General features: G+C 34.1%; 2 protein-coding genes across 4 annotated transcripts; one reads left to right on the top strand and one right to left on the bottom strand.

Annotated features, from left to right (window-relative positions):
- Positions 1-9,514: 9,514 nt before the first annotated feature.
- Positions 9,515-13,829, top strand: LOC18442554 (uncharacterized). Its single transcript, XM_006852769.4, has 5 exons — positions 9,515-9,739; positions 9,885-10,111; positions 12,978-13,036; positions 13,181-13,217; positions 13,298-13,829. The coding sequence occupies exons 2-5, from the start codon at positions 9,992-9,994 to the stop codon at positions 13,652-13,654; spliced, it is 573 nt and encodes a 190-aa protein (XP_006852831.1). The 5' UTR covers positions 9,515-9,739; positions 9,885-9,991; the 3' UTR covers positions 13,655-13,829.
- Positions 13,830-22,527: 8,698 nt separating this feature from the next.
- LOC18442555 (adenylate cyclase) lies at positions 22,528-26,135 on the bottom strand. 3 transcript variants are annotated; one of them, XR_016047515.1, is made up of 2 exons: positions 25,363-25,916; positions 22,528-23,958 (listed from the first exon to the last, which is right to left on the bottom strand). XR_016047515.1 is itself a non-coding variant. In XM_088855755.1 (2 exons), the coding sequence occupies exon 2, from the start codon at positions 23,431-23,433 to the stop codon at positions 22,834-22,836; it is 600 nt and encodes a 199-aa protein (XP_088711881.1). In that variant the 5' UTR covers positions 23,434-23,958; positions 25,220-26,135; the 3' UTR covers positions 22,528-22,833. The 3 variants fall into 3 exon arrangements, 1 of the variants encoding a protein (XP_088711881.1); XR_016047514.1 differs by lacking the exon at positions 25,363-25,916 and adding an exon at positions 24,152-25,213; XM_088855755.1 differs by having other exon boundaries at positions 25,220-26,135.
- Positions 26,136-26,158: the final 23 nt, after the last annotated feature.

Genomic DNA, 26,158 nt, shown 5'->3' on the forward strand with positions numbered 1-26,158 from the left:
TATAGTTGCTTTTTGGTTATTTTTTCTTGTTATTCTTGATAAATTTTCTATTATTTTGGTTATATTGGTTTTTCAATAATTATTATATCTAGGATTACTTATTTTCTCATTGTAATCACTTATTTTGTGTTATGTTGAATTTTTTCTTTGGATTATTGATTATTGCTTTTGATGGATATTGGTGATTGTTAGATTACATCGACCTTTAAAGATTATAGGATTTTGTAATATATTATTGATTAATAAATTTGTTAGATTTTCCATTATTTTGATATTTTTCTTTTGAAAAAGTCTACTGTATAGGGTTTGGGTTGTCACAATCTCAACAAAAAAAGTAGGAATTGTGATAAAAATTTGAATGATTAAAATTTTAAATATTTTGATAGGAATGTATCATATAATTAGCCAAATCTCATGTTTACAATCTAATCGATTAAATTATAAATTAATTTACAAATGATAATAAATTTTACTATAAATATGGTAAAATATTTGGTTTTTGTACTTTTCATGAAAGGTGAGATCACAAAATCAATACACATAATTTATGCCATCAAGTACTTACATTTAATATTATATAAGTTAAAAGACAACCTACGAGAAATCGAAAAAGGTATTTATTTTTTAATATAAAATTTTAGAATCCACAATAGAATCATCAAATGAGCACTGTTAAAAAAAAAAAAGAGAAGTTCCTAAGTGCCTCCTAGATCTGACTGTCCAAAAATTGGATAGCCTCTTTTTCAATCCCAAATGGTGAATTTTGCTGGTAGATCAATAGTGTGCAGTGAACCTTTTTTACTTCTTTTATCTTAAGTAGGTACTAGGATGAATAAATTGCATCCCTAAAATTTAAAATCTTAATAATACTCCTAACTAGGTTTTTTATAGCTTAATTCAAATTCTATTCTAAAGATAAAACATTATCTATTTTAATGAGAAGTTTTATTATGTGTAATCACATTCTTACTCTATCCTAGCTTGGGCTGGTCCACTTGAACTTGCTTGGGTTACTCGGTGTGAGAAACTGTATTTCTGTATATTTGAGCATTAACCCCCGTTGGAATATGTATTTCAGAGCTTATTAAAAGATATGAACAAGAGCTTCGATTTATAGGGTTACAAAGTTGTGTACTACTAAAGAAAATAATATATGCAATAAGTCATCTTCTTAATATGTGTACACATAAAAAGAAAGAAAATATTGTAGTAAAAACTAAGTGCAGGTTTCTATAATTTCCACACTCGGAATATGCAAGGTGTTGAATTCGAGTAGGAACTAACCAAAACTCAGCTAGTTCCTACCATTTGGTATTCTAATAAGTGCAAACTTAGGTGAGTCTCTAACAGACAAACTCAACCGAGTATGTACTGATACCTCAAACTTAGGACCCTGCCGAGTCCTAAATCCGAGCCTTATTTTTAACATTGATCATATCTTAAACTTTGTCAATAGTATCCATGCACAGATAATATAATGATGATAATGCTGCTCTCCTGTTGGTTCACCCTTATATTAGAATGTATCACAATTTGGATGTATCAAGGTAGGATTGAGGAATGTAATGGAGGCAATTTGACTAGGAAGTGGAAAAACAATACAGGTTGAGATTAACCCATTATATATATACATATTAATATGGTGAAACATTATTTCCTAAAAATATGAGGCATACTATTTTTGTTGGAGAGATGAGTTCCTATGATTACGAAAGTGTGTCACTTTTGTTGCTACATATTTTAACTAATAAGAACCAATTAAAATTAGGAAAATGATTAGGAAGATGGCTCATGTGTGTTACTTTTTAGGTTTCTTATTTTTTCTCTATAAAGTTAGTTATAGAGACAAAAAATCCATGTTGGGGTATAAAAAAGAAAGAAAAAAAGGAGAGATGTAGCCTTTGAGTGAATACTCTAGAGAGAAAAGAACCTTGTCTCCATATTAGTGAGAAGTTGGAAACTTTTATATCTTTCATGCTCGGATGGTATTTTTTTATCAGTATAATTAAAATTTGATGCATGTGGAGATAGGAAATTGTTGAAGTAAGTAAATTTTTTATTTGATCTTTTAATTTTGTACGCCATTTTTCTTTTCCTGTTTATTTTTATTGAATCCTTATTTTTTATCCTCTACAAGTAGTATTAAAGCCTTAGGGTTTGAGATCCTTGCTGGGTAAGATGTTTAAGGTAGATCATATATATTAGAAGATGGTTCAGGGAAGTTCAATCAAATATGAAATCTCAAAGTTCAGTAGTTCAACGTGGAAGTTGAAGATGCATGTGATGTCAATGAAAGATAATTATAGATTGACTTTAAAACAACAAAGAAAATCGCCTAAAAAAGATAAATGAAGAGGAAGCTTAAGAGAAAGATCAATTTCATGGCATATATTCTTTTTGCTTTGTATGAATCTATTTTGTTTAATATCTCATTAGAAAAATTGCCAAAGAATTTGTGGGGATAAGTTAAAAAATACTTATATTACTTTCTTCATAATAAAAATATTCTCCATTGTCAACTGTATACTCTCAGGATGTGTGATGGTACTTTATTAGAGGGCAATTGAATGAGTTTAATGCCTTGATTAGCAAGTTGATGACACTAGATGTGAAAAAGTTAAGATAAACAAAATACTTTGTTCTAAATATAAATCCTGAGATGAGCTGATCATGAATCCTAGTTCTACAAATGTAGATATGCAAAAATATAAATGTGAGATTACTGAAGGTTACTCTATCTCGATTTTCCTTAATCTAAATCAAGTTTTTAAAATTGGAAAAGATAGTGAGGCATCAAATTACTAATTAAAAGAGGTTGACCTCGCAAGGAAGAGTGGAGAAAAGGAATTGAGGGGGATGATGAAAAGAAGAGAGAGAGAGAGGACAAATGGTATCATGAGGGACGAGAAAGAGGGAAAAAAGAGGAAAGTGGTACAAGTATATGGCGGTTGCACATATGTAGGCTTGCATCCTTTTAATTAAAATAGGTATTTGTACGAGAACCATTCGGTTCAATGAATGGCGATATGGTTGAGGGAGGCAATGCATAATTTGCTCTAATAAAAATATAGTAAACGCAACCTTTTCAAAAATATTCTTTTATAGTCTTGCGCTTTTTTCCCAAATAAAGACAAAGTATTGTATTTCTTCTTGTCATTGTTGCCTTCCTATTCGTTCTTTTTAAGAATAACATTTTATGGGGCAAGCTCATTAAAGACAATTAAAAAAAGTACTAAAAAAAACACCATCGCAATTGTCAAAATTAGTGGCAAACCTTGAGTGAAGAAGTGACACAACCTAGCTTTCGAAAAATGCATCATCATAATTGTCAACATATAATGACATACTTAGAGCGGATAAATGATACATCTTAATTATCTACACTTTGACAGCTACCATGATCTTTTTTTCCTTATGGAGATTCACATATACATTGTATATAAAATCCATTGTATACAATGAGACCATTTACCTTTAGTACAAGGATGTCACAATTACTTACAACCATATGATGTGAAATCTGATAGCTTGGGTGTGTCACAAAGTTCGAGACAAATTATTTTGGACTTTTAATTTAGTCAATGAAATAAATGCAGCCACCTCAATTTCATATCCAACGATCAAGGTTAATTGTGACCACCTTATACGAAAGGTAAATAATCTCATTATATATTTTCCATATTCTTTATTAGTAACAATAACATCCCATCTAACAACCTTTTTGACAATGTGCTCATATTAAACATATAAAAAAAAGAAAAAGATGTCGTGGTGTATTTTAATTTACAAACAGTGAATTGCAAATCACATAAGCAGTTCATTGTTCACTTCTTGTTGAACAAGGGAGATGGTGTGAAGTGCTCCTCTATTCAATATATCATTGACATTTTTAACACAATAACACTTTGTTTCAATCATCTATTATAAAAAATGAACAATAAATATTACATGTAGTTTACTGTTTGTAAATTATAATTATCATTGTATACGTCTTACTTAAAACTCTTCTATATTAATTCTCTATATCTAATTATGGAAAAACTACTCATGGACCAGTCTATTCATTGTTGCAACACTGACAAATATGAAAACCCTGACAACCATGTTAGAAGGACTTTTTAAGACCATAAACTTTGCCAAGATGCTTGGATTGATCAATTAAAAAAAAAAAGAAAAATCTTCGAACTTTAAACATGCAATTTGATAATGGAAATGTGTACAATAAGATCATTTACCTTTAGTATTAGGAGGTAACAATGAGTTTTGGTAGTTAGAATTGAAATTGGAAGGTTCAGAATACCATTGATCAGGCTTAAAATTAAAAAAAAAAAAAAAAAGTCTCAAAAGTTGTGACAAACTCTAAGCTATCTCATTTCATATTTGATGGTTAAAATTAGTTGTGACATCTTTATTCCAAAGATAAATGGCCTCTTAGTATAAAATCTCTTTAATAATTAATGTATGGATGGTCGAGAGTCACATTGTAGAACAGAATTCTATCCAACAAATCAATGTTTATGACAGTTATGTTTGCATTGTCCACACAAAATTGCCCCTTGACTATTTGATAAGGTACCATGATATGTGTACCATGTAGTGTATCATATTTATTTATGAGTTGATAACAATTATATCTTTGGTTGATTCAAAGACAGAAAGTACTCATCTCAACTATTGTTTGTTGACAATTGAAGGTTGATGATACATCTAACTTATTGTTTGGATTTTACATGTATCAAAAATCAAAACCATTCAAAAAGAATATATTTATCTGTTATATATTAAGCGAGAGCAACACCCTCCCTATTCTTGCACCAAGTGTCCCACTATATTAACAAGTCACTCTTCTCTCTCTTCCCTACATCTCTCTCTCATGCCCATGCATCTATTTACCTCACACGTTTCTATTTCTCTCCCACATTTTAATCTCCCAAAATATACAATTAATATAATTTACTCTCTTTCCCTATCTCCTATTTCTTCTCCTTCCTACATACATAAATAACATAAATATAGGTAACTCCTTTCCCTATCTCCCGTTACGTTTCTTCTCCCTCCTATTTACATGAAAAATATAAATACATGTAACCCCTCTTTTTCTTCCTATTCTTGCGCCAAGTGTCCCACTATATTAATAACTATCTCTTCTCTCTCTTATCTCTCTCATGCCTATACATATATTTACGTCTCATAACTCTCTCTTCTCTCTCTTCTCTCTCTCTCATACCTATGCATATATTTACGTCCCACGTTTCTCTTCCTCTCCCACCTTTTTTTCTCTCACTATGAAACATGCAATTAATATAATTTACTCTCTTTCCCTATTTCCTCCCACATTTCTCCTCTCTCCTACATGCATGAATAACATAAATATAGGTAACTCATTCTTGCCCTATCTCCCCTTACGTTTATTTTCTCTCCTATTTGCATGAAAAATATAATACATATAGCCCCTCTTTCCTAAAAATTAAATTTCTTTAAATATCTCTCCAATACCCTCTCTCTCTCTTTTTCAAATTGGTTTACTCTGCAGCGGCGAATGCTAGTCACAATATAGGTTTGAATGAAGCTAATTCATTCATTAATAAAGCGGAAGTCCATGGAGGTGCCATGATGAAAAAGTTCAAACCTCAAGCTAAGGGGCGCAGTTATCCGATAAAAAGGCCCACTTGTCATATAACGATTGTTTAAAAGAAAAAAAAATCCCCTTGTAGTTTGAATTTGACAGATCAAGCCTTACAAAAAGAAGTCTTACCTTAACTGAATACTGAAATAAAGAAAATCAAATAAAATTTATATATATATATATATATATATAATAAAAAAAAGAAAATAAAAAATTATATGGTATAGAGATGACACAGAAAATAAATCCACTTGGTTTCAGACTTGGCATACCCCAAAGTCACCGTTCCCTTTGGTTGTGTATATTTCTCTCTCCCTCTATTCTTTCCTAAAATCTCTTCCCTATAATTAAATCTGTCTCTTTCTTTAAATATATCAAGCATAAACCAAATCAAAGGCATGCAGATGCAAATCACACTGACTTCATTAAGGCAAGTAATAGTCTCTTTTGTCTTTTTCTTAAGGAATTTCATATTTGTTAATCAATACTTAGGAAATTTTACATTTGCTAATCAATTTTATAAAGCATTACCTAATCAATTCTTAGGGAATTTCATACTTGCTATAGAATGTGTATTTATGGTTTATGATTTTTTGATGAAGTGGTGTTCAATTTAATATAAATATTTAATTGTGTATTTATGATTGTTGCATTTCTATGCATTTCTTTATTGTTTTTTTCTTACATTTTCGATCATTTCCTTCATGTTCTCATTAGTTCCTATGTGGAATTGATTTTTATTTTTGTTTGTTTTTGTAGATCTTTAAGTGATCTATAGAAGCTCTAGCATGATTCGTTTATCGAGGCTTTGCATATCAAGTACTTCGAGATGTTCTCAACGGATCTACTGTGAAAACATAATTTTAGGCTTTCAAGATAAGTAATATTTTATTTTCTCTACTTTTTTATGCATTTTTTTATTGCTTTTGCCTACATTTCGGTCCTTTATATCGTATTCTCCTTAGTTTCAATGTGGAGTTGATTTCTTTTTTTTTTAGGATTATTATGTGAAGTTGAGTTATTTTTATTTGTTTTTTAGTGATCTACATAAGTCCTAACATGATTTGTTGATTGAAGCTATGTAGATCAAGGTGTTTGATATGATTTGGTTAATATTCAATATTGCTGAATTTTTTATCTATTCTCAGTCATTTCTTTTGATGTGTCTCATTTTGTAAATAAATCTCCGATGTAATGAAATCCTAATTGCATTTCTTGATTGGAGCTCTACAAAATATCATTTTGGTTATCATTTTATTGGATGTAAAGACACATCTTTTTATGAAATAATTGAATCGAATTCCGACAAATAAAGAATATTATTGTATGACTATTCATTAGATAATTAAAAAATGGTGTGGTTTGTATAGAGCCTAGGCTCTAAACAATCAAATTAGAGCCTACCTTCAAATAGTGTCGAGAAATGTGGCTTTAATATTGGAAATCTTTGTTATAGCCTTAAAATAGATTTCATCTTTATCTATAAAGTTTAAAGCTTCAAAAATAGTGCAGATCGACATATCTATAAAAACTTGAAAATATTGAAAATTGATGGTTAAAAAATGTATTACAAAATACACTATTTTCAAAACTTGAAATTTATTTATTTTCTTATGTCCATGCATCTTGATATCGAGATGTTCAATTTGAGGATATTGGGGCATCAAAACAACCTCTTCTAGTGAATTTTTTGAGGTAGGCTCTAATTTGATTGTTTAGAGCGTCGGCTCTATCTAATCTTTACCTTTAAAACAATTATATTATTGAGTTAGTACAATACATTAAATATCAGCATTAACACGGATAACATTTGCATTAATTCAAACAATAAAGATGCTTTCGTAAATTTTTTCCGTAAATGTGCATTTTGCCTTCATTATGAATTTTTCAAACTAGTCGAATAAACTATAATTTTAGGTAATTTTAAAAATACTTATTATTGAGGTAGTACTATATATTAAATATTTGCATTATTTCAGATAACATTTGCATGTTTGACTTTGAGATTAGGATTTTAATTTTTGAATATTGATTCCATCGACATGATTCATGGATCTAATATGAAAACTAAATTTTGGGTAATATATGGAATATCATATAATTTTTTTTTTTATATTATCAGTTATATATTACATATTACATTTTTTTTTTTTTTTTTTGCAACTTCTGACATCCACAATGAAATTGAAAAAAAAGCTGCGCACACCATAATACTATTTTTATTTTTCTTATTTCTTTTATTTTAAAATTTTTTAAATTGACCTTTTCTTAAAGACCTGTATTATAATATTGAATAAGAATTATATTTGATTACATAAATAAAACATATCATTAAGCAATAATAAGAATTATTTAATAGGCAAAATAATATTATATATGGAAGAATTGACAAATAAATTATTCTATTTAATATTTAATATGAATTATATTTCGCAACATAAATGATTAAGATCACTAATACCATAAGTATAAAGATTTAAAAATTTTCTTTTTGAAATTCGATATTGGGCAATGTACATAGGTCATATCATTTTTTTTTTTTATAACAAGGCTAATGCTTTTGAAGTGTGCCTTAATAGCCTAATATATTGGATATAGGTATTAGCAAGACATTATGTTTTAAATAAATATTATATTTGATATTCGCATTCGAAAACCCTATATTAAATTTTCTCTCACTGTTATTTATATAACTTAAATTTTCTATCACTTTTATTAATGCAATTTGAATTATTTAATCTCTTTTTAATTTATGCCAAATGGATATGAATTAATTAAATATTTTCAAAATATTGTATCAAATTTTTTTTGGGTAAGTCAGTGGGGGAGAAGCCCCCCTACCTGGATTTTCATTAATAGAAATAAAAAGTAACACAAAATATTGTATCAAGTTTATAATTATTTGATAAAATATTAATTTTGAAAAATAAATTTCTTTATTTAAAATTTTTTAGTCTCTCTGTAATCTTATTTTATCACAAATAGTATATCTGAATTATTTATTTCTTTGATAATTTTAAAGAAATCCTAATTATTTAATAAAAGTATTGAATTATGAGGCTAAATTCAATAATATCTAATACCATATTTTATTAAAAATATGTTTCAGTGATTAATATCAAATATCACGTGCAATATACGTGCATATTATTAGTATGGATTATGTTAGAATATTCATACATATTAATATTTATTTAATATACTCAATATCTTTGGACACTTAATATGAAGTAATATTTTTGCCTAAGGGCATTTTAGGTAATTAAACAGATGTAAAATTAAAATTCATGATAGAAAAAAAAACATTTATTACTTTTAATAGATGATGACATTATCCGACAACACTCATATTGATCAATTGCTTTTTAACCATTTATAAATACCGATAAAAAATATCTATCCTATCCCTCCTAATTATGAAAAATGCCATTACTAATATCTCAAGTTCAATTCCTATCGGTCAAATACCAAAAAAAAAAAAAAATTTTGATGGTCGATCCAAGTACATTTTTTTTGTTAACTCTCTTAAAAATTCTGCAAGATTTGTTGATAATTGAAGTATTTTTTTCATTAATCTAATATGCTCCCTAAGCGTGATTCTCAATTCATGGCTTAAAAAAAACACTCGAATTTTACTCTGCTCTTTCCTAAACAAAAAACCCGTAATCTTTGATTAATGATAAACACAATCTTATCATTCCATTGGACGAGAGACATTGACGATATTTACTGAAAACATAGTGTCATTTTCACGATCTTGTGTTACGCAAACCCTAGAAGGTGGTAAAATGAACCGGCTAACCAAGTCTCCAGCAAACCCTAACCCGAATCACCGGTGCGCCACACCCACGCCTTTTGCCCCCTGGTTAATTCTGTCTTCCGCTTTCTAGGGTTTTACGGGCCGTAATATCGAGAAAGACCAAACCCCCCCAAACCCTAACCCTAACCCCTCTTCCGCCTTAACTCTTGCTCCTTTTCCCTCTATCTCTTTACTCTCTTGCTTTATTCCTTTCCTCGCCTGCCATGGAAGCTCTGAGGCGTAGTTCAGGCTCCAATTCTGCGGTTTTCGACGGTCTTTTCGCCCTTTGAGCTGCTCTCTAACCTTAGTTTCTGGTAAAGCCCTGTACTGTGCCTTTTGAGTTTCATGACTGTTTTTTTTTTTTTTCTCTCTGTTTATACTGTGGATTTCTGTTTAAGGTTTGGTTTTTGTGTGGTGGATTTGAGTTCGGCGCTGGTTTACTGATTCTAGGTTTTTTAGGGTTTTTGTTGCACGGAAACCAGGTTTTGAGCGTTTGGTCTGAGAACCGGAGGATTTTGGTTGTGGTAGCTAGATACTCTACAGTTGGGATTTTGTGAGAAAAAGCAATGGCCATGGAAGTGTACTGCAATAGCTGCAACCGTGACATTCTCTGTTCTATGATGCAAGTAATTGCTGTGGAGACTGCTCTGGCTTCTGCGAAGTCTCTTCCCTATCTTATAGGGATGGTACGCTTACAGTATTTGTTCTTTCTTTCTGGATCTTCTATTTTGGTGTTAATGGTGTTCCTTTATGAAAGCTCTGAGCTTTGTTGAGATTACATGGGTTTCTTTTTATATTCTCTTGTGAGAGCCAGGGTTTTATTTTTCCGATTTTTTTGAGCCGTTGCTTAGTTCCACTCTGTGATTATGGCGGTAGATATTTGTTTATGGCTTTATGCATTAAAATTTGTTTATGACTTACTGTTTGATTGTGCTACTTTGTAGATGCTGAACTTCTGTGGGTTTTTCGAAGCTCTACATTTTTGCTTTTCATTCTGTTAAGGCGTGGAACTATATTTTCTGGTGTTATGTTTCTTATTTATTCTTGGGTTTTCCTCTTCAACCTGGACTTTTTCATCTTCCTCCCTGCCTTCTCTATTGTATTTATTGGTAGTTTAAGTTTGCTTCGGCTGGATTTTTGTTTGATATTTCGAGTCAAAAGGACATTTTTTTCCAATATCATGTCTTTAAAGGTAAGATTTGGAACATGTCTGCTCTGTGTTACTATATTCATGCTCTGAACAGGTTATATGCCAGGCGATTACTCTTCTTAGTAGGGTTATGAAGCCTGGGTCTCCCTTTTGTTTCAGACATGGGGAGTTTTAAGTCTTCCATTCATTTTCATTTTTGTATATAAATCTACTGCTTTATTGAAGTCTGGAACTCTGTTTAGTTCTTAGGATTTTGAAACTAGGGTTTTCCTTGTGCAGAATTTTCTTCTGTTTGCTATGTTACAAAAAGAGTTAGGAATTTTATTTGTTCTGTTTCTTTCCCTGTATTTTCCTTCTTGATTTGATATTCTATTCTGTATATTTATTGAACCCTGGAAATATGCTAGTTCTTAGGGTTTTTAGGTAGGACCTTTGACTTTGGAGGACCATTAGTCCATACAATTTTGGGAATGGGGTTGGGGCTGCGGTGGTAGCACCACATGAGCCTCAGCTAATGGTCTTGGCTTCCGTTCCTACCAACGCATTCGAAACCATTGACTATTCCTAAAATGGGTAGGGCCAATCCCCACTGATCTACCCCCCAAAAAAATGGGGGGATGGGGAGTGAATAAGCTAGTACAGATGCTTGATTTCTTTTAGATTGTAAACTGTACTATCTAACATTATTTCAATCAGTCTGTTTTGTCTAGCCATGACACTGACGTGTTTTACTTTTATGGGGTGTTACAGATGAGATTTTTGTTTTGTCTAGCCATATCACTGATGTGTTATATGGGGTGTTAAAGATGAGACTTTTGTTTTGTCTAGCCATATTACTGATGTGTTATATGGGGGTGTTAAAGATGAGATTTTTGTTTGGAGATGTATACAATGAGATTATTTACTCTTGGTACAAGAAGGTCGCAATTATTTTTGGCTGGTAGATGTGAAATCGGGTAGTTGGGAATGTGTCATTGACTGGGCACACACATCAAAGCAAAATTTCTTAATGTTAGGACACTTCAATTTGTTGGATTTCACATCCAATGGTCAAGAGTGATTGTGATTTCCTTGTACCAAAAGTGAATGGTCTTATGCTATCCAATCCCTTTTTGTTTGGTCTGTTGGGGTTCTTAAATCTAGCTTTATAGTTACTTAAGAAGGTTTTTGAAGCTAGGTTATCAAGAGCTATTTTATGGTGATCATTTCAAGATGAAACTGTAAAGTTAGCTTCGCAATAAACCAAATTCTTTAGCCTCTTAAGCTATAGGTTATCATTTGTTTTTCTGTCTTTATCATATTTCCTTCTATCAGGATGACAAAGTGATAAGTAGCTACTATTGTGATTCAGTCTCGTGTGATTTAGTCTCAACTCACAGTTGCAAGTTTTCTGTTGTGTGAGATTTTTCTTGTTTAGGGGTTTGAACCTGTTGTTGATAATTGAGTCTTTCTTTTTCTTTTTCTTTTTTTTTTTTTTTTTTTTTTTTTTGCGTTAGATGCTCTCAAGTTCTTTTTTTTAAAAAAAAAATTGTCTGAGGCTTACGGGGTTGCACTTACAATTGAGTTTTAGGAAAAGTTGGGGTTTTGATGACAGATGTTAAGGTTTTGGGATATGTTTTTAGATTCCAATTATTGTTTACCAATTAGGTTACGTTTTGTTTGTGAAATTGTAGTAAGCTTATGCAAGTTTGAATATTTCTTTATTTTGTGCTGACTGCATATGAAGTCAGTATTTGTTCCCCCTCTGCTTGTTTCTTTTAGGTTTTGAATCTTGGCTTTTTCTATTTATGGCTTTGAATAGTTAGTCTGTTATCATTCGAGATGACAGTATGTATAGATAGCTCTATGATGTTGACTAGGAGAGTTTACTATTATTATTATTATTATTGTTGTTGTTGTTGTTGTTGTTGTTGGCTAGGTAAATGGAAGTCTTTCTTTTTACTTTTTTCGCCCCCCTAATGGCTAAATGAGTGGAAGCTTCTTGATGGTAGGTTTTGCTTCGAGCTTAGATAAGCTGTACACCTTAAGATGGGCATTTTACATAGATGTGAATTTTGTGGTGAAGTGGAATTTTGTTGTTTTAGGCCCAATTGAATTCTTGGTGAAAGGGTTGTTTCTTATGGTTACTATGAGGATCTGGGAAGCCGTCTGTTGGTTATCTGCCTGGCCTTTTGATTTAGTTATAATATATTTGATACTATGTGCATTTCAACTTTCTTCTTGCGTTTTGTGTTGGATATTTTCATTTCTAGATTCAAGGACGAAACTGATTGAGAAAATGTCCAACCATGGGTGACAACAAAAATCTGTTCTTTCTAATTCCTAACCCTGTGTTTATGATCTCTCCTTCGTCAATTTATGTTATGTTCCTAGTGCTCATTTGTGTGGTGGAACTGTCTCAGATGACTTCTCAGTCTGCCAATAGTAGCATCTTGCAACTCGAGGCTGATAGAATCCAAGGGTATAATACTTAACTTAACCACTGTCTATCAACTTTCTCTGTAAATGAAAGGAGAACATTTGTTTAATGCCTTGTTTTTTTTTTTTTTTTTTTTTTTGGGGATCTATAATTGGGTTTTCTGAGGTGAGGTTCAATTGTTTGCAGGCTTGATGATGCATTGGACGTGCCAGTAATAAAAAAGGCAAGCATTTTTCTTATAGAATCTTTTTAATTTGTGGATGTTTGGAACTAAAAACAACTAATTCAGGGATTATATTGCAGGGTAGACAATGTGCTGGTGGTGCAGAATCTAACGGCAAGAACAGGACTGAAGTCCCAGACGAGAATAAAGATGATGGTGAGACAGATGATGATGATGAAGATGAGGATGAAGATGATGATCATGATGATGATGGTGGTAATGAGGATGACTTGTCTGGTGAAGAAGGGAATGAAAACGAAGGCGATGATGCAGAAGATGATGTCGAGGCAAATGGCGATGGTGGGAGTGATGATGATGATGAAGATGACGATGACGATGATGACGATGAGGATGGTGATGAAGACGATGAGGATGACGAGGAGGATGAAGAGGAGGACGAGGAGATACCAGAGCCGCCTACTAAGAAGAGGAAGTGAGTGACTTTCCGTAGCTTTTTTTGTAGGTCTTCATTAAGTTAGTGAAGGGATGTGCATCTCTTTCTCCTATCTCTTTCTCCCGTCTTTTACTATGTCCTTAGAGTTAGTCTTGAAATATTGCCCCCGGTGTGGATGGACCTCTTCTTCATATATAACAATTCTCACATTGCCTCTATTGATGGAAGGGCATTTAGCCTTCAATGTTTGGAACTTGGTTTTAGAATGAATAGCTTGGATGGATATTAGATTGCATGGTAGTTATGTGATCGTATAGATAGAAGAGGTTCTATTGAATCTAACTCTAGATGGAAAGTTCAGTTTTTATGGAAATAAATCAGATCTCAATTTCTTTCGAACTTAGTTAATTAAGTCTCGTGTGTGGTTATGTTTTGGAATATGTTTTTTGGAATTTAAGTGGTATTGTTAGAGTTGGTGGCTCGTTTGGTTCAGATGCTGCGCCTATTTAACATGTGACGTATAAAAAAAAAAACAAGGATCTATTAAGCATGTTTGCATTAGGATCCTATCAGTATAAAATGGTATTATTGACCAATTTTCATATATAAAATTGCTATTTGTTGTTTTACAAAGTGGTTTGCCTTTGCTTAGTAAATAATGATTCAAGGATGCTATGGTTACCAAGTTTATTTAATATTTGAATTGTTGAAAACTGTTCGTGTTCTATGTTTTTCACTTTGGTAACTCTAGAAACTACTCAGAATCTCTAGTTCATACTAATCCACATTGTGTTTTCATCCTTTTTGGTTTTCATCGGGCTCGGTTTTCATCTATGGTTTGGACATCTGTTTTCATCAGGCTCGGTTTTCATATATGATATGATCGTTCAGGCATTGGCATGCACTTTTGTTTGTGGGACATTGTAATAGCTATTTAGTATCTGGTATATGAGTTTGTTATATAATCTACTGGTTTGGAAGGGACAAGGACGGGTTTACGGCTTTAATCTATGCCTGTGTACTTTATTATCTTTATAGAAGGATCGGTCTCCTGCAGTGACCGCAGTTACTGTAGTGCTGGCCCTACAATCTGCACCATCCTTGTTATTGGACAGCGTAAATGGCACCAATCTCAAGATAGGGAAATTGAGGACTGGAAGCCCGAGTTACCTCCTTTTGCCTAAAACTCTCTTTCCACCCCCGCTTTTCCAAACTCTCTCTCTCTCTCATAAACCAGAGCACGCTCTCTCGCCCTCTCTCTTTCCCTCCTCTGTCTCTAACCCAAACGCACTCTCTTCCTACATAAGCCTAAAAACCAGAAGTTCAGAATCTACAAAGCACTCTGATGCTTCAGGAAAACACAAATAATGGGTGTAAGCTGGGAATTTGAATCTTTTTACGACAAATAAAGAGACTAATAAAAAATTTCAGAGAAGCAATGGTAGAAATTTGGCAATTTAGAACGAATCCATTAAAAAAATTGAATTACATCTCGTTGAATCCCGAGTTCCTTGCAACCAATTCATGAAAAACCAACTAATCTCTTCCCTTTTACAAATCAAACCCCGACATAAAAAAAAAAACATTTTAAACCGCAAAATCTGTCATATGGCTTGGATCGGGTAGTTCTTTTTTGAGTTCTTCAAACAATCTCTATGTTGATTTAAAATCTTGCTTTTCCTGCAACTTATCTCTTAGATCTCCAAATAATGTCCATGCTGAAACTCATCGAGCGAGAATTCCAACTTGGAGGGGCCCTTGTGCCATGAAGATCAAATCCCTCAACCTAAATTTTGGGTTCTTCTTGTGCAAATTTTGGGTTCTCGAGCAAAATGGGCCGCATTTTGAAGACATGAGATTTGATAGCGATCTGATATTCAAGTAGGTGTTTGACAGACTTAGTTTTATGAGAGAGAGAGGGTTGCTGAGATAGAGAGCACCATGTAGTTGATAGGCTCAAGTTTAGATAAAAAGGGGAAGAAAGACGGGGGAATGGGGGATGTAAAATGGATATCATGTGGTCAGTTGTTACCGCTTAATCATTTAAGAAAAAATGGTTTGATAGGGCTGCAACTCTATAAAGTCTCACCTCATACCTCAAAAAAAATGTAATTCAAACATTAGAAAGCCTTTACATCAATTATGTTGGCTTGAACATTATGGTTGCGAAAAAAAAAAAAAAAAAAGGATTTCGAGCTCTAAAAATGATGCATATTGACAAATTATCTAGATTGTCCATTTCGTTCTAAAAATAGACAGTTAAATTTAGCCTTAAAAATGACAAATTATCTAAATCCACAAGATTTGTATCATTTTTTTAGTTTCACCCAAGAATTTGATTTAGAGCCCTCATGGAGACTTCCATCACCTAAAGTGCTTTCCGAATAAGGATTTGAGTATAGTGAATGTCCACAACTCCACATGCTCAAATGTTTAAAGATTCCTCATTGGATGATTCCTCATTGGACTGTTCTTTTGACAAATAATATCGTTCTTTTTGTAACAGTAAAAACAAGATAATTATTTTTGTGCTTTGTGATGACTTCAGGACAAATTCAAAGCTCCGTAACTCATGGATAAACCCAAGAAGCTAGAAACTTCAAAGATGCCAAAGAATATTCCTATCTCTAACTCTAATGACTTGGGATTCAAACCTGCGTAGGTGTGCTCCTTTAGGTGTCTTGCAATATCACTACCTGCTCATATTTTTTATATTTTGTGAGATTTGTTGGACTGTGAAGCTTTGGCTCTAATGGTCCTTGCACTGTGACCTTTGAGCCAGTAATACCCCGGTAGGAGTAATGATTTTATTGGGTATTTCTACCTCCTTTTTTTTTCATAATGTACCTAACATCCATCGCCCATGCCTATTTCTAAATAGTAGAGGAGTAGCTTTTCCTATATATAAACATAAACAGGATGCTCATTCCCTGATAGTGAACAACTATGATATTTATTAAGCATGAATTCTTTTAAAAAAAAAGAGAGGAAAAAAATGGATTCATCATAAAATACTATAGAAGTAAGACACTGACCTTCAATTTTTGTTTGAAGTTGTCAGAAACTTTATGAAGGCCTAAAAATCGATCTTTATCCCTTGTTATAAAACTTAAAATTTCAACAATGGTAATGATCAAACAAATCTATAAATATTTGAAAATCTTGAAATAGACCGTTCAAACAACTCTTTACAAGATATATTATTTTAAAAATTTAAAATTTATTTTTTTCTTTATATTCACACATTTCGATATCGAGATGATCAATATGAAGGTTAGCCAATATGAAAACATTCTCTTTTACAGGATTCAATGCACCTTACTTCAATAGTATAAGGTTACATAATCTCTCTTCCCAATTAAGTGCTCTAAAAAAGAGAAAAACAACCAGAACTTATTGTTGATGTTGACGAATGATATTTTGGATTTGTTGTTAAAAAGTCGTTTTCAGCTTGGTTAAACGGTACGAGTCAGCTCAACTCGCCGAATTGGGTTGAGTTTTGAAACACTCGTTAAACTGTGTTTTTGTTGTTCAACTCAACGAGTCAACTCGCCGAATTTTAGTTTTCAAACACCGGTCTGGACAAACTAAAAAAGGAGTCGAACAAGAAATGCGTGTGCAATTAGGATGAAAATACGTAGCTAAATCCAATGAAATGAAGTAAAATATCCTGATCAGTTGCATCTACAAAAACAAAAATTCTCAGTGCTGATCAAAAGAAATAGCCTCCAAGCCATAAATCATTCTCAAAATGAATATCTCCGGCAAAAGTAATTATTATTAAATATATATTTTACCACCATGTTTCTCCGGAGAAAACAAAGGTAGATGCCAAATTCTCTGATAAACAACATGTCTCTGATCATGAAGGGCTTAAAAGAATGGGTCAAGAGCAGGTTCTGCAACTTGTCCGAGTCAACTAACCCCAAGTTGTTTTGTATGTACAACACGGGGCACGTTGGAAGAAAAAAAAATAAAAATATTTGTTTTATAGGAATTGATGTTCTTGGAGATGATTGGTGAATGTCTTTACCATAATCCTTATTTTTACATTTTATCCTTTTATGGAATTTTTTTAAGGGACTGTACACAGAGACTATTTAAGTTTATATAAAGTTGCCACCTTAAACTGTAGAATTAAAGATGCGCCTTAAAAATCCATCATAAAAGGTTGATTGGACGTTGGAAGACTTCCATCTGCTCATCTCGATATTGAAATGTATGAATATGAAAAGAAAAAAAGATTTTGAGTCTGCAAAATAGTGCCATCTTGCAACACATTATCTTGAACATCCATTTTTAAGATTTTTATGTGTTTATAGGTCTACTTGATTTGAACCATTTTTAGAGTTTAAAATTTTGTAATTAAATTTTGGAATAAAAGATGAAAGTAGATTATTAAGCCATCCTAAAAGAAAATTATATCAAAATTACATTTATGATAAAATTTAGAGGTGCACCTCAATTGGATTGTTTAAGATTGCAACCTTATGGAAACCACACCTTTTACTTTTTGCATAAAGGAGGTGGCTTAGGATGAGTTATAAAGTCCGAAAAATTGTTTTTCGAACTTTGAATCTATTCAATGGCACTACTACAATCACCCAATTTGAAATCTAAAGGATATGAATGAGTGTAACCTCCTTGTACAACGGTGTCTTTGTTGTATGCTTTTGCTTTTATAAAATCTTCCTATATACATTTTCTTTTAGATCTAATTTTTTTATATTTTTTAAGGCTCCTTCTACTTTTATCTACTCTTACCACCTTCATTAAAAAAAAAATCATATTTTATATATTTTTAATTTTTTCTAAGCTTTTTCTGCCCTTGTACATGACTCCTACAAGTCTACTCAGACTTGCCCGAGCCACTCAGCTCGGCCAAGGGCAGAGCACCTTGGCTGAGTTGAGACTCTAAACACGCAGCAAGTCCAATGAAAAATTAGTTACTGTACACATTTATTAAAAAACCAGACAAAAGAAAATTTTATGGTAGAAGTTACAAATTCTTTTATATGAGAGAGAAAGAGAGAGAGAGAGAGAGAGAGAGGGATTCCTTCAGTTGTAGTAGAGCATGTGAGTTGAAATATTCAGCATAGGTTACAAGTCAATTTAAAGTCCATGCAATCAGTTTCTAGAGAGAGAGATATTCCTTCAGTTATAGTACAGCCTGAGAGTGGAGATATTCAGGATAGGTTACAAGTCAATTTAAACATTTCTAAAGTCAATGCAAACAGTTTCTGCATAAAACAATATTCACCAACTAAAAACAGCCGCAAATGAGATTTCCTAATTTTATTCCTTTCACATCCAGAGCTACATTTTCGGTCCCCAAAATCCAGTGGTCAAGCTGTATTGCGTAATTGATTGAAGCAGTGTGCCGTGACTCAGTAAAAAGGGGGGGGCCGAGTTTTCCCGAGATGAATGTATAACTCGGATAAAATAAATAAAAATAAGAAATTGCAATACCTGTATCAGAAGTAATGACTTGTTTACTATAGATTTTGGCTCTTTCAGATAAAAATGACTTCAAAGAAAGAAGTTATTTATTCAACAAAAGGCCACACAGATGGTCTGAACCTTCTTAAGTGTTAATAACTGAAAGAGGTGTCCTCAGATTGTTCACCAAGTGTTTGGAATAGATTAGGTTTACAGAAGATGAAGCGTGTCCTGAAACCTCAATTATTTCATAAAATAAAGAGTCAATGATCCATGAACTAGAGGATCGAGCGAAACGAATAAGTACAACAGCTTTAGTTGTGTGGCCCACTATATGAAAATAGTTTTGGATGCATACTCAAAACTACCATTCTTCAGGTTCAGGTTATGACCTTAATCCGCCGCTTAATCCTGCAGATCTTTGGCAACAAGAGTGAAGTACGGAAAGCACCCATAATCTTGTGGGATGGGTTATATCTTAAGTTAAGATATATATAATATCTATGGGGTTCCTATTTAATATGGGAATTATAACTTTATATGTAAGGAATGAAAGAGGAAAAAATATGTGCGCCCTATTTGGGTCACCATATGGGTAATGCAGCATCTTAAAGAAAGATGCAGGGGCCTCTTATTATCAAAAATAAATAAAAATGCAGGGCCTCTTATATGTGAGAGGTAAGACCTCCCGTCATCTTAGAGAGAAGTGAGCTTTCCATGAAGACAAATGTTGTAATAGTACCTCCTATAAATAGAGAGGTTGGTTTCTCGTAGAGAAACAGTTCCCATGAAGATTTTGGATGATTTATCTTTTTAAAGAGGTAAGTCTTTGTTGCTCACATGGTTTCTTTTCTCGACAGTAGTTTAGCGTGGAATAGCGATGAGAGATCGACGGGTGATGTCGGTAGGTCTAAAAGGGTTGCTCGATTGAGTTTTGAGAAGGGTAATTATGTGTCTAAAACTTTGTCTGGAACTTTGTGACAACTCTTATTAGTACAATTGATTTAAGTTTGCAATGCCTGTCGATGTAGCCTTTTAGGGTAAGGGGCATGAATCTTTGTGTTCTTGTGGTATGTGTCTTATGCTTTACTTGTCGTGCTTCTATTATGATTTGTATTTGCCTATTTTGTTTCTAGCCAGTTAAGTACAGGATCTTGGTGAGATTCATCTCATAGGATTCTTAAATCCTAATAAAAAGCATCTGTATCACAATCAGAACAACCACTTTTAACTTCCTCCAAAAAAGAAGTTTCTTGACAGGTTTGCCTCTTCCTATCACTTTGCAATGTGGATTTGGAATTCACCTAGGACACATTGTGCAACATGAAGAAACAACACAAAGAATTGCTGACACCTTATCACAATTTGAAGAACAGGAGCGTGAATGTAATGTTATTGCCAATAGCAACATGGTTAGGTAATAAGAATGTGACCATGAACAACTAGAGATGAAACCTCGTACGTCACCTTAGCCTTTTTCTTATCAATATAGGCCATTTTGGTGTTTCTGGACTCCTCTCAAGAATTATAGTTATTTACTGGTGGGAATTACAGTGACACCAAAGAACACCTAAATGCTCCCAAGTTCTACAATAAAGTGGAAAGTAAACCCGTAGACAATGTTATCAGTTTTGGCCTAATCGGTCAAAGTCTTCGGATTTTGATGCTCAACCATAGCAAAGCCAAGATAATATGACATTTGCAAAATCGCAGTTAACATGAAGGTATGAGTTGTATTTAAAAAAAGAAAAAAGAAAAAAAAAAAGCAAAATATTAATGTCACACACTATCCGGTTATTTACTTACTATATCAATGTGGCAAGTAGGTACATAAAACTGTACTCTCTCTCAAATAAAGAAGACCACACTCTCAAAAATACATGCTCTTTTTCTAAAATATACGAGTATATAGGATTACTAACTAAATAAAAAATAAAATTCACGCCTCAAAAAGTTATTTTCAAAGCTGGTAATTTATTAAAATTTATTTTCATGCTTTCTAATTTTGCACCAATTTAAAAAAGAAAAGAACGTGCTCTCTTTCACGCACCATCATTATGCGCATGTGAGAATGAATGAGTCTGGGCAAAATTAAAAGTATTTTAACATTTAAAAGTCAAATTCACAAAATTTGTTGTTAAAATGGTAATTTGCTTTAACATTTTTTGTTTCTCTAACAATAGGCTTATGATATTTGACATTTCTTTTTTTCTATTGTTCTTATAGCCATACCTGAAGATATCAACCAATTCGGCCAAAGTACCAAAGCTCTTCCATTTGTGGGCCACATTGACAAGGCCTCCAAAACAAATCTGATAAGAACGCCCTTAGCCACCAATTGATGGAGGAATCACAAAAAATGGAGACCCAGTCAAGATATATCTAGAAAGGTGAAGATTTACATCATATCGGACAGGAGGCTACCATGAATAATAAGTTGCAAACAAAAGACATCACAATATGATGTAACCTAAGATAAGCCACTCGCCAATCCTCGATTACTGCATCACAATAGTTGCCTGCATTCCTCACTCAGGAAACTTAAGCTCATTTGAGCCCACAAAAGGATCAAGATGTCCTCCTTACTCTTTGGCAAATAAAAATATGTCATGCAAAATTTATTGCTGAGCACAAAGCATGTCAAAGACAAAGGGTGACACAATAGGGCATCTTTTAATTCCTTCCAATAGAGAGAGACATGGGTCTATCCAGGCTCGCTACGATGCCATCTTACGTCCTCTTGGGTGTGGCCAATATACCCATGGATTTTATTGAGGTAAGCTCATATGCCAATCGAAAAAACATATAGTCTCATCAGACCAAGTACACTGACTTCTCAATTGGCAAAAATGAAGCAAAAGTTGCTTCCCTTCTCCTTACCATTTACACAACATGAGTTAAGCTTGAATGATCTTGAGTCCTACTTAGATGCGTCATAATGGCCATGCTCAGTTATAAGATCCTTCTAATGTTGATAATTCTTTTGGGTGTTAATTATTTTATGTGCCTATACTAATAATGCTAGTCACTTCAAGTGTTTCTAGATCCAGTTGCATCAAACTGCAAATGCAGAGCATTTTGAATATCATACAAGAGGGTCATCCATAAGCTTAGCCAAATAATCTAAGAATCGCCTTAAAAAAATAGCAATGCACAGTAGAAGGATAGTATTTCACTTCAAAAAACGATTGTACTTGTCTCGAGTATTCTGGATAGAGTGGCATCGAAATGCAGATACAACAATTTTGAGGATCATAACATACATAGCAGCCACAAACTTAGCCGAATAATCTAAGAATCACCTTAAAAAACAATAGCAATGCACAGTATAAGGCAACAGAAAATCACAAATGAATTGCAAACATCCACAACCACAGTTGTAGGTCATCTCATGAAAAGCATTTCCATCACAAATCTATGGGCAAACTACAAAAATCTACAGGAAAAAAGCAACAAAGATTATTTCATTCAACCATGTAATTCCAAATAGATTGTTTCATTCAACCATGTAAATCCAAATAGATTGTTTCATTCAACCATGTAATTCCAAAATCATAGGTTCACTAAAAAAACTATGAAAATTGCAGCTGGTTATCTTAAGGAGGAAGACACAATGATGATATTATGTTCCCAGACCATATACATCATAAATCATCCTGATAAATGAAGTGTAAGTTACTATCGTTATTTTTTTTATCAATATAAGGAACACAAATCATCAAGCCTATCAAAATGCCAATAACCATATGACAGAAAGTAGCATCAAATTCAAGATGGAGGCCCTCACTCAGGCAGTTTCCCCGACCTGAACACCGCAAACTTCGACACAGTGGAGTATGTGTACGGCACCGCATTCTCCTTCAACAGACCCTCCAACATCTCCCTTGCCCGCTCTGGCTCAGCCGTCTCACACTCCACCTCATAGCTCGTCCCGAACCCAAACCTTGTCTCGTCAACCTCTAAAACCAACCCATCCCATTCATGAACAGCCCTCACATTTCTAAACCCCCCCAAGTAAACAAAATCACTCAATGCAAACTCATCGACAATTCTTTGAACCAATTGTGAATTGCTCCTCGTCAAACGCCACGGCTCCCCAAGGCATGCCCGACCGAGACTCGGGTCGAATTCTTCTTCCTCTTCTTCAGCTCGCGCTATGCCATCCACAATTACAGATTTGCCCTTGAGGGAGATCACACAGTGGGTGTCGTTATCGTAAAAGCGAAGCCGGAGGACCAAGCGTCGAGATGAGAGTTCTTGGTTGGGTCCATCAAAGAATGCATTTTCTTGGAGGTGGGTTTTTTTGTGGAAGGGAGAGAGGAGAGCACTTAGCTTTTGGTGGGCGGTGGCATCAGGGAGCTGAAGCTTCACTTCAACTTCCATACTTTTCAGGGGGTTCTTTGAGGATGTTGGGGATTTTATGTTTTGGTTCAAGGATTCGAACGAAGCTCCAGTTCAGGGATCTTCTGGATTTCAGGGTTTCTAGCTTTTGATAAGCTTGGGTCCAAAGTCAAGTCCTGAGCCCATCTAGGTTTTGGGAGATCTTAGTTTTAAGGGTTTTTGTTTCAGGGGTGAGGCCAACCTCCATTTATAGGATTTTTAGGACGTTTTAGGATCATGAGATTTTGGCTTAGGGACTGAGGATGACCTGAAAGTTTCTTTCCTTTAGGGTTCAGAGATTAGGGATTGAGGCCAATGCGTTGAGGCTTGGAGGAAGGGGGGTTGAGGTGATGGAGGAGAGTGGAAGTGGCTGTTTGTTGTTGTTGTTGCTGCTGCTGCTGCTGCTGCTTTTGGTTTCTGAGTTGTTCTAGTTCCTCGCGGTCTTCTTCTTTAACCTCTATTCTCGTTGGCTTTCTCCTCAGCATTTTTTTTTCTGTTATAGCTGCACTTTATCGCTCTCCAACTATCCTATACAGTGGGAGAAGAGAGAGAAGCACGGCTTAAAAGCATGGATTAGTGACACAATTCACCGATCCCGAAAACCAGTCCGTATCAGTGGATCGGCGGTCCTCGGCAATCCGGCAGAGTGAACTAGCCAATACAAATTTAAAAAAAAAATTAGAGAACAAAAAAAAATTAGAAAAATAAAAATAGGACCGACCGATTCTCAGGCATAACCAGCCGGTTCTCAATATTTTGGCAGATCCCACGGGCTCTTGGTATGAACCAACCCGTTCCAGTCCAGTTCCCAACCGGTTCTCAATATTTTGGCAGATCCCACTGGCTCTTGGTATGAACCAACCCGTTCCGGTCCAGTTCCCCATTTTTTTAACACGGTAGAGAGTTTACATTTTTCGACTTCATAAATGTGTATGGTATGTCATTGTTAATCAATATTATGGTACACAAAACGCCTGTGATATGCTATTCTTAATCAGTGTCATAAAATGCACCACAATAAAATCATATACAAACACCTTGAGGTTAGGCTTAGACCCAATCTTGGTTTTGACCGTAGGGTCACCGCCCTATATGCCCTAACTACCACGCTTAGTAAAGCCCATTCCATCTCCCTATAGCATGTGAGGTTAGGCTTAGAGCCAAATCTTGGTTTTGACCGTAGGGTCACCGCCCTATATGCCCTAACTACCACGCTTAGTAAAGCCCATTCCATCTCCCTATAGCATGCGTATATGCACTTCCACAAACATGTTTTTTATACATGATAGAGATATCTACATTTCTACACCAATCAATTTTTACAAATTCACAACATTAATTTAATTCGTTTTTTTTGGGTAAGTAACACTCGTACAACTCGTTACTTATCAAAAAAAAAAAGATATCTATTTCATGTTTACGTATATAATGGCACAGGCAAACACCATTCATCATAAGTGATAGAAAGTTAGATCTTGTTAAATTCCCTCATTAACTTGTTAGACATTATGGGCAATTGATGTAACTGCAAGCACACATCAAATACAAGGCTCCTAATGTGAACAAATAACACCATCACCACTATTTACGAGGGAGAGATGAAATCTGCTAGCACAATGCTCCTATCCTCTCCCTCCAGGTCAGTGACTCAGTGACATACAAACATTAGCCACAATAGACTGTTAAAACTTGAAATTTGCTAGTTCAAATAACGATAAATACCACAATGATTCCAACAATCAGAGCATGAAATAGCACAGGGGCTTTCTTAGTAAATAGAAAGAAGTACCATGCATGTGAAGTTGCAAAATGCAAGCACTCCTTTTCACTCCTCTCTCTCTTTCTCCATAAGGGCTAGAGAGTGAGAAACTACAGCTCTAACATGAAGTGATGAAGAGAAGGCAAACGAGTATAGAGGTAAGACAGGAAGACCTTGAGAAGCTCAAATTTGAAGTAACCCTTCCACTCTCCTCTATCACCTTAACTCCACTAAAGACCCCTCCTCCAAAGCCTCAATGCCTGATGTCTAAACCCTAAAGGACAAAGTTTTACATCATCCTCAGTCCCTTGGCCAAAATCTTGAGAACCAAAAAGCCTTAAAAACCCTGGAAATGGAGGTTAGTCTAACCCTTGAACCAAAAACCCCCCCAAAAGCTAAAAAGGGCTACAACTTACTTGAGCCAAAACTTAGAAACCCAAAAAACAAAAAAGTTCCCTGAATTGGAGCTGGGACAAAACTTGAACCAAAATTGAAATCCTCAAAAAGAAAACTACAAAGAGAAAAAAAAATTCAAGATAGAGTAAGAGAGATATAGACCACACTGAAATTTGAGAGAGGGAGAGAGACCAACATCAAATTCAAGAAAGAGGAAGAGAGATATCGATCAACACCAAATTCAACACAGAGGGAGACTAACATCAAATTTGAGAAAGAGAAAGAGAGAGCAACATCAAAACAAGAGGGAGGCCCTCGTTCTAGCAGCTTCCCCAACCTGAATACTACAAACTTCAACATACTCGAGTATTTGCACATTCCCATTCTCCATCAACACCCCTTCCAACATCTACCCACCAGCTTTTAAGCCATCTCGCTCTACATCTATAGCTCGTCTCAGACCCAAACCTTCTCTAGCCAACAGTGTTTCGAGACTCGGCAAGGTCTACTCGTACTCAGTCGAGTAACTCAGTCTCGCCCTATGGGCGAGACGAATTTGCCCCGAATACATTG

Source organism: Amborella trichopoda, chromosome 13, assembly GCF_054954075.1.
Source record: "Amborella trichopoda isolate Santa Cruz 75 chromosome 13, AtrichopodaSantaCruz75HAP2 v2.0, whole genome shotgun sequence".
NCBI classification, from domain to species: Eukaryota; Viridiplantae; Streptophyta; class Magnoliopsida; order Amborellales; family Amborellaceae; genus Amborella; species Amborella trichopoda.

Bases quoted from the DNA above. Each gene is read 5' to 3' on its own strand.
- LOC18442554 (XM_006852769.4), top strand. From the start codon at position 9,992: ATGGCCATGGAAGTGTACTGCAATAGCTGCAACCGTGACATTCTCTGT. The intron at 10,112-12,977 runs GTACGCTTACAG...GAACTGTCTCAG, and splicing joins TTCCCTATCTTATAGGGATG to ATGACTTCTCAGTCTGCCAA. The intron at 13,037-13,180 runs GTATAATACTTA...AATTGTTTGCAG, and splicing joins GAGGCTGATAGAATCCAAGG to GCTTGATGATGCATTGGACG.
- LOC18442555 (XM_088855755.1), bottom strand. From the start codon at position 23,433: ATGGAAGTTGAAGTGAAGCTTCAGCTCCCTGATGCCACCGCCCACCAA.